This window comes from Amia ocellicauda, chromosome 12 (genome assembly GCF_036373705.1).
Source record: "Amia ocellicauda isolate fAmiCal2 chromosome 12, fAmiCal2.hap1, whole genome shotgun sequence".
Classification (NCBI taxonomy): Eukaryota; Metazoa; Chordata; class Actinopteri; order Amiiformes; family Amiidae; genus Amia; species Amia ocellicauda.
The window spans coordinates 14,837,084-14,849,558 of record NC_089861.1 but is presented as its reverse complement, the minus strand read 5'-3'; the positions used below and the strand labels follow the sequence as shown (position 1 = coordinate 14,849,558).

Genomic DNA, 12,475 nt, shown 5'->3' with positions numbered 1-12,475 from the left:
TAAGAACATCATCTTTTGCTCAGAATTCACTGCTACAGAGGCTATTAAGGTACAAAATAAATCAACACTTGCAAGCTTCATTATAACAGTTCACAAAACTAACAGCACTTAATTGTTTACATTAATTGAGATAACCTTTCAATATGAACGCAGACATTAAAATAGTAACATCTCTAACTCTAATATCAGGAAACAAAAAAATGTTAAAAGCAGAAATGTTGGCAAAGGCTTATGGTCACTGTTGTCTTTATTAAACTACATGAACCTTGAATGAAATGAAGTATTTGAATCCTGCCTTACTTTTATAAATGAAGAAGCTGATTGGCCACATAAGAAATGACTGACAGGCATTTCCTGAAAAGTGACTGGCTCAATAAAAATGACTGACAGTTACTCCAGTGACCGCTTCGAATCATGTGTGGGTATTATGAAGACACAGTAGCACATTACGTTACTAACACATTACCCCCAGCTCTGTATGTGTGTATGTGTTCTATATATATAGATACACACATACATACATGTGTCTAAAGATTGACAGACAGATCAATAGTATAAATGTTTTGTTAGTTTATCTTAAAATATTTTGAATTTAAGTTAATGGAGAACAGGAAAATAGACAGTAAAATAGGCTATACATGTAATTAATATAAAATAATAATACCTGATCCCCCTGCTATAGGGTGGGATTTGCTCAATTATTTGCTCAATCAGACACATTAATTACTGCTTCAAGGTGTTATGCATATAACAACTGATAGGCAGTAATAAAACCTGTTGGACATGACTAAAAGTCCATATCTCTTGCCACTAGCATAAAATTCTCTTTACTCATTATTTAAAGTAATCTGCATCTTTGTGCAACATTTTCAATATTAAAAAAGAAAGCAATTGTAAAGGGAGAATAATACTCAAATAATAGCCATTCATTCTTCAATACCCAGACAGTCTAAAAGAAGTGTGATTTGGCATCTCTAAGCCTTTAACTCAGAGACAAGGAGAAACGATCCAAGCATTTATGTTCAGATTTTTCAACCCAGTAGTTTCAAAATTGAATTTCACACTTTTGAATCAGAACCAAACCTGTTATATAAAGATATTTAAACGCTTATCCTGAGGACATGTTCAAAAAAATACTACAAATATCGTGAAAGCTAAGGAAAAATTCAGGCTGTTATGAAATTGTAGGTATTGGAAAGAACCGATGTGGGGGGTGTTAATGAGAGGTAACAGCACAAGGTCGTTTCTTCAAGAGCAAGAATTCATAGCTAGTGGGCAAATAAGACAGAACTTTTTGTTTTAGTAGACTGCCCATCAAATAAGCATAATTACAATCAGAATTCGTACAGCGTTCAGAAATTCCTGAAGGCAATCAGCTCCACTCAAATTAGTAACTCAGATAAATCACCATTAATTAGCTAATAAAAGCCAGCAGGTGGTTGGGAGCCCAGAGACATTCCCTGGTTATTTAAATTATGTATATTACACCACAGCACTGATAGAGTAAATGAAAGGGGAACAACAGACATAAGTCTGTGAAACCCCTGTGTAGGGATAATGCTCAGCTAAAATCTCCTGCAACTCCTAGATCCCACCCAAAGGAATACAAGCAGCTTTGACCCCTGCTCAAATAACATAATACATGAAGGTTCTGTGCTGTGCTTATTTAAACATTGATTATGCATGCAGCACACAAAGTTTGTGCAGGCCTTTTCCTCCAAAGGCTTGTGGGATGTGTTTATTCTACAAAAATTACCAATAATTACAACTGGGAGACAGGGCTTGATTGAAGAATTTTGCTTTTTAATATTGTAGTAGATGACAGATTGATGCCTTTATTACAATAAGAAAAAATATCATTCAAAATGTAAAACTTACATTTGGTTTGCTGATGGTCAAATTCTAAAGATTAAATTAACATAAAGACATACCTGGTTTTTCATATGAGTGTGTATTTTGTATTTACAATCAAAAGTAAATGGTTACTGAAAGGTGCTTGGAATGGTTGTTTTGTTGCATTCATCCCCCACTCTCTCAGTTGCTGTGCCTGTGATCAGACATCTGCCGTGCATTCCTATTAGGCAAAATGACATTAGGATTTACTTCTCTCTGAGAAATGTAACACAGTGTTCAGCCAAAGGAAGCATAAAAAGTAACCTTTATAGATACAGTGAAAATGAAAATTTTATTCCTAGGAAGTGAAGCTTCAGGACACATTGAGTTATCTTAGTCTCTAAACGAATGCTTTTGTGTGTGTGTGTATGTTTGTGTGTGGTGTATATATATATATATATATATATATATATATATATATATATATATACCTCTCTGGAAAAAATTGAGAACACTCCAAGTTCAGAAATCAATGTTAAGTGGTCTCTTAATTTTTTCCACTGTATAATTTGATTTGGATAGTATGGTTCTCCAGAAATTGTCAAAATATACATTCAAAAACATTAAACAAAACACTTTGAAAATGTAATTTATGTCAGGTGCCAGCATGTTTTCTTTAATTCGTGTTCATGTAATTATTGAATCAGTTATTTATATGTTTACAAGTAAATATATGTATGTATATATATATATATTAGGGCTGTCAAATTATTAATGTTTTTAATCACGATCAATCTAATATTTTCACTAATTCATCATGATTAATCACATATTTTATCACGTTAAAATGATTAATATTAAATATAAAATGTACTATAATATATTGTCATGAAACATGGTGGAAAAAAAAGGCAGCTTTTTTTGCTAATTACAGTTTAGTAAATCTAGCAATTGTTATGAAATGCAAATTCTCAGTAATAGGTTGTTGTTGTTTTTATTAGGAAATAATGCATTTTAAGTTCAAATGGGGGGAAAAATGTCATACTGAATAGTTATTAAAGAAAGCAATTTTTTTAATACATGTTTTTCAATTGTTTGGTACATAATGTTGTCTGGTAGAAGTGAACTAGGCTGTGTTGACAATACTTACTTGCATCTCAGATGGTAAGTAGGGCTTCTTATATTCTGTTTTCTCAGATTAATTAATAGAATCCTTATCTGTTCATTAACATTTACAAATTACAATCAAATTTGTGTTATTGGTACACTTTGTGTTTAATACCTTAGTTTATACACACAGCAGTTTGTTGCTTATAGCCCAATGAGAAAAGTGTTATGATTTTCACTGTAATACTTGATTAAGCAAGCTTGAATTAAATAAATATTTGCACTGATACCTACCAACTCCTGCTGCTGCTCCCCATTAAAAGATACTTTTGGACAGCGCGTATTGAGAATCAAACACACCTCCAATTTGTGTAATTTCACAATCAACACATTTGTCTATTTTAATCAAGAAATCTAACATGGAGTAGGTAAACACATTATAAATACAGAAAATCAGAAGGTGTAATGATACATTAAATTTGTAGTACAGCCATGAATGGAAAGCAAACTGAAGAGCAAATCTTCATTTTGGACAGTCATGCCACAGATTTTCAATTTGATGCAGGTCGGGGCTCTTTACTGGGCATTATCACAGTTTCACAGTCCCTGCCGATGAGAAACAATAACACAGTGCTTCCACCACCATGCTTCACAGTAGGGATGGTGTTCTTTGGGTAATGCACTGTGTTGGGTTTGCTCCAAACATAAGCTTTGCATTTAGGCCAAAATGTTCAATTTAGTTCCATCAGACTTTTGCATCATAACTACAGAATAAAGTAATGGCTTCCATCTTGCAAGTGCTTCGTATATTGTTGAAACATTCACACTTTGATAAGTCTTGATCATAAGCCTGTAGCTCTTGCAAAGTTGCCATTGGGAAATTCAAGGCTTTTGAAAAAAAAATTATACCCATATCCTGATCTGTGCCATTCAACAACTTTGTCCCAAAGTCTTTTTGAAAGCTTCTTGGTGTTCATGGTTGAGTGTTTGCTTTGAAATTCACTACCCAGCAGAGGGAACCTACAGGTGCTGATGAATTTATCCTGAAATCACATGAATCACTGCAGTTTAACGCAGGTAGAGGCCAGTTAACTTCTGAAGGCGATTTCTTGCCCCCAAGCTACTTTAGGATTGTTATTACGGGGGGGGGGGGGTATCCAACCAAGCTATTTGTTTTTATTTTCAATTCATTTTCTAGCAATTTTTACAATACATTTTTCACTTGGAAGTTGTAAGGTAGGATGTGTAGATCAATAAAAATACAAACTATTTTAGTGCATTTTTATTGAAGGTATAAGGCAACAATGTGAAAATTGTTAAAAGGCGTGTAGACTTTTTTATGCACTGTGTATGTTTTAATTATATAATTAACCAATTGTTCTTATGCTGTTGAAATATATTTCCAAATGCTGTAACTGTCTAGTAACATGTCAGATGCTTAGTGTAAACAGGGACAGAAGTAAATAATAATATTTTCAGGTATTCAGGTACTTTGCTATGTCTTTGCCATGTGCTGATTTCCACCTAGAAGAGGCTAGAGGCTGTCAACATAGTTTAGACAGCACTGGGTTGTATCGTGAGCTGGGCACGGTGTTTAGTAGAGAAACGGAAGCAGTGAAGCAGCTAATTCAGTGATGCATTGATTACAGCGCTGGAAAGAGATCACTTCTGAAACATTCAGGAGCTCCCAGTGATAACATATTGAGAGACTGGAGCTTTGAACTACTTTTTCACAATAGGCCTATGTCCTCACAATACTGATGAAAACCAAAGCCAAGACAACTTGTTTTCAGAGATTCAGGCTGATCAACTAGTTTTACTTTTTGGAGAAACCACATAACAACCAGCAGTAATGTTCGACTGCATTTTTCTCAAGCTAGACATGTTTGCTGCTGTATTTGAAAACTTAGGAATCCTTAAGAATTAAATGAAGGAAGTGTCATCCTTTATTGTTCTGTCCATTCTGCTTTGCTAATGTAATGGAACAGCAATGGTGTGACTGAAATAAAAGTAGTAATTATTAAACATTAAAAATTGATGTAAACAAGAATATTATAATCATGCAAATATGTTGGCAATCAGAATCAGGTTTTGAAAATAACTGTGGTTTATTCCACTTTCCACCTCTTTGTCTTTCTATTCAGATTGTTAAAAAATAAGCGCATCATTAAGATCCCTCTATGTCATTTTCTGTCTTGTATGTTGTTGTTGTTTTGTTGTTTGTTTGCTTGCTTATTTCTTTACATAACCCAACTGTTCAGCCTCTTCTTAAAAGTCTCCTACAAATGGATGGGGAAATGCATTCTGTTGAATTCACAACTTTTCCCTTCAACACACAGAATTATGAAGCTCAGGTGCTACATCTAACAGATTGGCTATTACAATAGTTCACAGATCATTCAGTGCACTTCCAGGGCAGACATCCTCAGGCAGTTGTTTGTTCATTAATCAAAATAATAGTAATGTTAATTAAAAACACAAAGGACCTATCAGATCATGTTGTGAAACTAATTGCACTACTGTTTGCTGCTTTTGTGTCCCTTTGCAAAGATGTAGAACATTCAGTTGCATTTTGAAAATGTTAAAGATTTAAATACTTGAATATTCAGAGAACTGTAAGTGTCATTATGTGAAGCGTAATATGTAAAGTCATATCTACTACAGGGGAGGGGGGGTGGTTCAGTAACTCATACTGTTATGTACCTTGTATATATATTTATTATCATTATTTTGTTCTTGGTGGTTTTGTTTTGAGGATTTTATACTGTTTATTCCATTAAGTGTTCTGCTTAGAACAAGCATATGACCAGCCATCCTTGCGGTCTTCTCCCCTTCTACCCACTCCTGGTCCTCCTGGGTATTCACTACCCAGTCCTGTAGAGAACAGATAAACTTACACTGCATTCATGACATATTGACCAGCCATCTAAAAATTAAAATTAAATAATATAAAACAATTAAAAAATGTATGTAATGTCTTTAAATCTGATTTTGTTGAGTATCCCAAACCTTAGCTTTATAGTTATTGATAAAACTTAACTAAGATGCATTCCTTCTTTTGAAGAGCCTGTTGCTTTTCCAACACATCTGTTTTGCCATAAGGATTGTTATACCTGAAAAGTCCCTTGTTGGATAGGATGTCCTGCTTACTTTCGGCTCTGCTCCAACAATTTAGAGGAGAGCGCCCCTCAAAATCACACATTGTGTGTGTCAAAATGGCTTGTAATTGCATGTGGCACATAGCCAAAGATAATAAATAATTCAGCTGAAAACAGATAAAACCAGAACTCTGGGAAATGAAATCCCACGGTGCTCTACAAATATAATAACTGAGTTTTATTGGAATACACATAGCATAGATTATATCCAAAAATAGGGTCCTTCTAAGAATTGTGTCAGGCCCAGTGTTAAGTGTATTGAAGACACCATTTGGATAAATTATTAAGGATAGAGACTTGCTGTTACTACTTTCAGAAAGTATGGTCAGTGGCACAGAGCTTTGCATAAAATAGTTTCAATAACTTGGACAAGTTACAATTGACAGTTGCCATGCTCATTTAACATATTAGAGAATATTAAATAGGTAAATAGTTTTGTACAGTATTTTATGCATTGAAAATATTTGGCAACAATGGTTAAAAAAATGTGAACAACAATAATAATCTAGAAGTGTTTAAGATGTTTTTCAATTGTATGTGTTGATTAAGAGTATCTATATGATCATTAAAAGCTAAAGAGTAGGGTATTTGGAAAAATATATATGTATCATTTTACCAATTGTAACATTTAGTCTTTCAATACATGTATGCAAAATAGGCTCAACCACTTGCTTCACAAAATGAATAGCTTTTAAATGTGTTTGAAATATACTTAAGTTATTTCACAATAAAGGCAGATTCACATTAGATAGCAAGTTAGACAACCAGGTTATAGTATAATAAATAATGTATTACAATTAGTGGCCTACACTATGTAGCTACACACATGTGAAGTTAAGATGAAACATCAGCAACCATCTCCATGCCTTTTACTTGTATGAAATAAGGTGACAAGCTTTATTTATAAGATCATAGAATCCAAAGAGTTTATATATTGTCATTATACAGCTTTACAAGCTAGGTGTTCTTACATTGTAGTATGATACACTGGAAAATAAAAAAACATTTACTTGTGGTGGGGCCATTGAAAGTGGGAGAGAAGAGATGTCCACTTTCAAGGCTAGGTGTGTGAAATATCTTGTCTGCACAGCTGGAGAGGAATGTTCTATGGCAGTGAGACAGAAAAGTTTTACTCTTGAAAAACGTATGTTATATCATATGAATAAGCTGGCTTTTATAACGACAGATTTGCTCACCTTTGTGAGGTGCTGAAGGTGGCTCAGAGAAACCCAACTTTTCACATCGACTTGTTCCTAATGGAGGTCTTTTGGGATCGTTAACATTTCTTTATGTCCATATGAATCATTTTGCATAGGTTAACAGGAAGCACAGCCCTTCGGTATCAGTCGGTCAGGTTTCTGACAGTACAGGGTCTGCATCTTTAATGCAATAATAGCCCGCAGCGGCTAGCTAAATGATATACGAAGATAATCAACCTTTGCAGTGACTATTCAAAAGTAATTCCTTCAGCTTTGAAATGCAACTTGTAATTCAATAAGACTAAACTATGGGAAAAAATTCTGCTGAGACAATGCTGCCCTCCTATTACTTGCACTACCTCAGTCAGTTTAGACTTTCTTATTAAATAAATAGTTTCATAGCTTTTTCTTCTGGACTCGAATTATATGCTTATGGATCTTTTATTAACAATTTACATTTATTACATATGCATTTGCACATTCAGAATGCTAGAAATGTTATGGTAGATATGTGTCTTAAAGTCTGTAAAGATTAAGGAAAAGCATGTGTACAAGAAGCATGTTTATGACAATGTTTGTACAAATTTGAAGTAAATATGACCCCTTCTATAGCAAGGGATTTAGGTAGAGGAATTCATTTATGCAGAATGTTTTTGTTGTACAGCAAATTCATGTATTACATTTCACACTTGGGGCCGGATTAAATCAAAACTTCGACCCACCTGCTAATAGCAAACTAAAAACCTGTACATCACAGCAGTTACATTTCTGATTAGAAGAAAGTGGCATCTTACTGAAAATGAAGCCGCAACCGAGTACAGTTCTGTAATTTTCTTTTAGCAGGTGGGTCGAAGTTTTGATTTAATACATGAACATTTGGCACTGAAGAGATCTCACCATAACTAAAATACAGTCACATTTATCAAAATGTAAAGTACTTAATACACTACATACAAATAAAAGTCCCTTGTTAGGTTGTTTTCTTTAAATTGTACCATTAGTTTCTGAATTATCATTCTTACTATTACAAAAACAATAATATATAATAACAACTACAGTAATAATAACAAGAATCATGAATAATGATTGTTTTATGTTTTATTTGTAATAATAATCATACTTTTATTGAACTTAGTTTCATAAAATAGAAAGACTAAATATTTTCTCAATGTCTGTAGTTTCCAGAACTGTACTTTAAAATCCTTTATAAAGGAGAAGTATTACCCAGTCTAAGACACATGGCAATGTATGTGACCTAATTACTGGAACTTTCCTAACAGCTGCTGCTGCTGCTGAGGATGGTACTGAATATAAGGAGTCTGTTCCAGTAGAGGATCGGTCAGTGTTGAGATGTCATTGCTATCGCATTCAGTGTCTCAGCTGTCTTCAACTGTGTTTATATTTGGGGTTATGAACAATAGTAAGAACAAGTAAGGAGCACAACTCTCTAGTTTTCTCTTGGGTCAGGTCAAGCTGGCTAAACTGAAAAGTAGGAAAGAACAGCAGAGTGGGGTGCTGACGGGTGATGTGGTACAAATGTTTAATGCGTTGGTTTCTTCCCAAATCAGACTGTCATTTGCATACTGCAAATTAGTGCATCAGTTGGATATGTTTGAGAGGGTTTGGGGAATACAAGAGGTGGTGTGCTCAGTGACGGACAGGCAATTGTATTTGCAACTGTGAGAATGTTTGGTATTGATCGTTTTTAACAACTAAACATTTATTTGATATTGAATATTGTTTTTATAAGGGCCTGGTGTTTGTGTTGTCATTTTATAACTAAAGATGTGATATTAATGGAATCTGACACGTCATTTGGTTTGTATTGTTAAATTATTTAAATAAAGGGAATTTAAAATCTAAATATCTATCTATCTATCTATATATCTATCCATCTAATATTTAAACGTAAGTACAATAGTAGTGCCTCTTTCAGCATATAAATGATGCTGCCAGTCATGAGTCTAGGCTAACTCAGTAAGGTTAGTTTGATTTTTGTATTTGAATTAGAATTGGGACTATTTCATATGAATCTGCTACAAACAATCAAGCAAAAGATTATATACCAGTGTGCTTTATAAATCTCTGTGATAAAACAAAAAGACAATCAAAAAGGAGTGTAGTGGAGGGGTCACCAGAACTCAAAACATACTGTTTGAAACACGTTCTGGTTTTCTGTTTTTAATACTTGACATTGAGTGACATATCTAATTGTCAAATTGATGAAACCTGACTTGGAGCTTGTTCCATGTTTTAGATGGCTGTAAACAGAGTCATTACAATAATACAATTACAATAAGAAGAAGATACACATTTATTGCTTTAATTTTTATTTCATTCATACAAGAGGAGTAATTAAGTCATACATATGTAACACATAACAATGGTCTAACACAACTTTTATGATTTACAAGGGAATATGTCCTGCCAATAACCCAGCTGAAAGTTAAAAAGGGGTCAATAAAAATAAAGGGAAAGCTGAAACATTTATAAAAGCATTCACATAATGTGAAAGCAGAAGCATATACTAAAAAATATCTATTCTGACAGCATTTTTGTGGCATATTTGCAAGCATTATGGGATCGTGTAATGCTTGTGATGTGGTACAATAGATGTTCTTAAAGTGAGGGTGTGTGTATGCTATATAGGTGTCTACTTAAAAAAGGTCATTGACTGTAAGAGTTACAATACTGAGAAAATGATTTTGGCATTGTGAGATGGAGCCTAGTTAGTGTGTCTGGGAAGAAAATTAAAGACACACAAAAAAATGAAGTACATGATTGTAAAATATTTGATGCTGCTTAAAAGATTTAGGCCTAAACATAGTGATTGGTTCAGTGTGGATAGGAATTGTGCATGGATTGGTCGCAGAGAGCATCAGTCCTGAAGGTTTAAATAAATCATTAATGTATACAGAGCTTTATTATTTTCTTTAACAGGTGTTTTAGTAAATTCAGTAATACAGAGATCAGTTGTAATTTCCACCTAAATAATATGAGTTCCTGAAGGACCAGATATCCTTTAATTGAGCAATTGATTTGGCTTATTAATTAACAACTAACATATGGTACCAGTTTTTAAAAAATAATTTGCATCTTAGGGTGATCTGTAAAAATAACTGGATTAAAGCTCTCTTTTGGAGTTGGAGACCATTCTGTGTTCTCAGAGTTAAGTCTGAAATGCAGTAGCACAATATAAATCAAAATCACAATCAATCAAACCGTTGTCGGTTGTCTTTCTTTTTTCTCTCTTCTTATATACTGGCCCCTAAACCTTCAACTTTGTTCAGTATCTCTGTCTCAGAATAAAGCACATGATTATAGTGATATATCTGGGTAAACAGTATGTAGCCAACCACTTCTGTTTGACTGGTTTCTTTTTAAAATTACTGTACTACACCAAAATCTCCAAAATGACCACCATTTTATTTTACGGTTATCTGCAGCAAGAATTTCTTTGTTATAACATTACTGATTTAGTGCTTTTTTAATGGCATGGCATGTGCTGCTACATACTATTTGTAGTCAACAGAGCTGGAACAATCAATGGTATATGTAAAGGAAATCAGATATGTTTGAGATTCTGAGTAATTTAAAAAAAAGTTACCTCTGAATTCTTACAGCAATATTGGAGACTACAAAAAAAAAAAGTCAGAAAAAAAGTCAGAAAAAAACTACTTTGAAATCACAAATGCTGTACTATGTTTTAAATATGAACAAACTGAAGAATTCAACAGTGGTACTGATGTGTTAACAATATTATATATTTTATTTTTGCCTAATGTTCTGAGAAGCAGAGTTAACTGGTTCATTTCCAATAATTTTCTTAATTTAAATCACAATATTAATTTCATAAATACATTAAAAAGAGAAAATATTAAATTGTATAAACCTTTTTTTGTGTGATATGCATTCATTTTTAGTTCCTGAAAAAGTGGTGTGAATTGCTATTTGCTGCTATGCGTTTGAAAAAAGAAATCAGGTCAATTTTAATGTCAAATTTTTTCTTCTTTTTGTCTATTAAGGAAGTATTTTTCTTTTGATCAAGACAAAAAAAAATTCATGTGTTAAACATCGCTGTGTAGCATTTGACTTTTGCCTTTTGCAGCATTATAAAAGCACTAATATAACAATCCCTGTTTATTTATTGATTATGTTAACCCCAGGAATATTTTTGTTTTAACATACTTGAACAGTGTTAGAAGGGTGTTCTGTGGAAAACAGTGCATTAATAACAACATTTAATTGCCTAGTTAGGGGGGATTATTATTTATTATCTCTATACAGTTTTTTTTTAGACACAGTGTGAGTGGAAGCAATAATTTTGTACCTTAGGCTTTAGTTAATAAAAGCTGCAGTTTTCCATTGTGCACTTTTTGTCAGCAGTTATAATTCTCTGATTTCTGTTTTCAACAGAAAGAAAAAATACAAAGGAGAAACCAAAAGGATCAACTACAGATGATACAGAATATGTGAACCTCCAGTGAGCACCTCATTATCTGCAAAAGATCAGAAAGAATCCAATAAATAAACTCTTCTATCAGTCACCCTGATTGTTTATTCTTTACCTTACAGTTTTTAAAAGAAATTCAGAGTGCTGTAGTTGTCACAGCAAGGATTTAACTTATACCATAAAATGAATGTGTTTAAATTAACACATGCTTTTGGAATACAATGTGTGTTAGTCCTGTAGTTGAGAACAAGATTTTGTAAAACATTAGACACAAAAAATATTTATTTTAGTACATTGGTGGCTATTCTCTTCACTGTACTGATTTTAACACATTTGATGAGTTTGTTTGAAATAATTGATTACATCGTAAATGCTTTATCTTTTTTTTTATAATCCATGATTCTGAAATTCATATTTACATTTATGGTGCATTGAATCTCACAGTTCCTTGAATACAAACTTATATATTTTAAATAAATTACATCTCTGAAATAAATGTACCACTGAAGTATTTTTTTGTAAAATATTGTGTCATGTTTTGGGGCAATTTTTCCTTTTGCAATGGCGTGTAATTATTAATTACATGTTGTTGTTTTTTTCTTTTTATATTGTTCATACCAGAAACATTTTGAAGCAAAGGGCATCCAAACACGAGCTGATAATATAATAACAGGCCAGAACATATTTTATAATGCCATCCTTCATTTGCTTACATCTTGTTACCT

The 12,475-nt window shown here is 33.1% G+C and overlaps 1 protein-coding gene across 1 annotated transcript in view; it reads left to right on the top strand.

The window, feature by feature from the left end:
* ttc29 (tetratricopeptide repeat domain 29) overlaps positions 1–12,271 on the top strand; it is a 132,039-nt gene extending 119,768 nt beyond the window's left edge. Inside the window, exon 12 of the mRNA XM_066718443.1 lies at positions 11,714–12,271. Within this exon, the coding sequence (XP_066574540.1) occupies positions 11,714–11,715 (2 nt within the window). The 3' untranslated portion in view covers positions 11,716–12,271. The remainder of the gene's footprint in view (positions 1–11,713) is intronic.
* Positions 12,272–12,475: the final 204 nt, after the last annotated feature.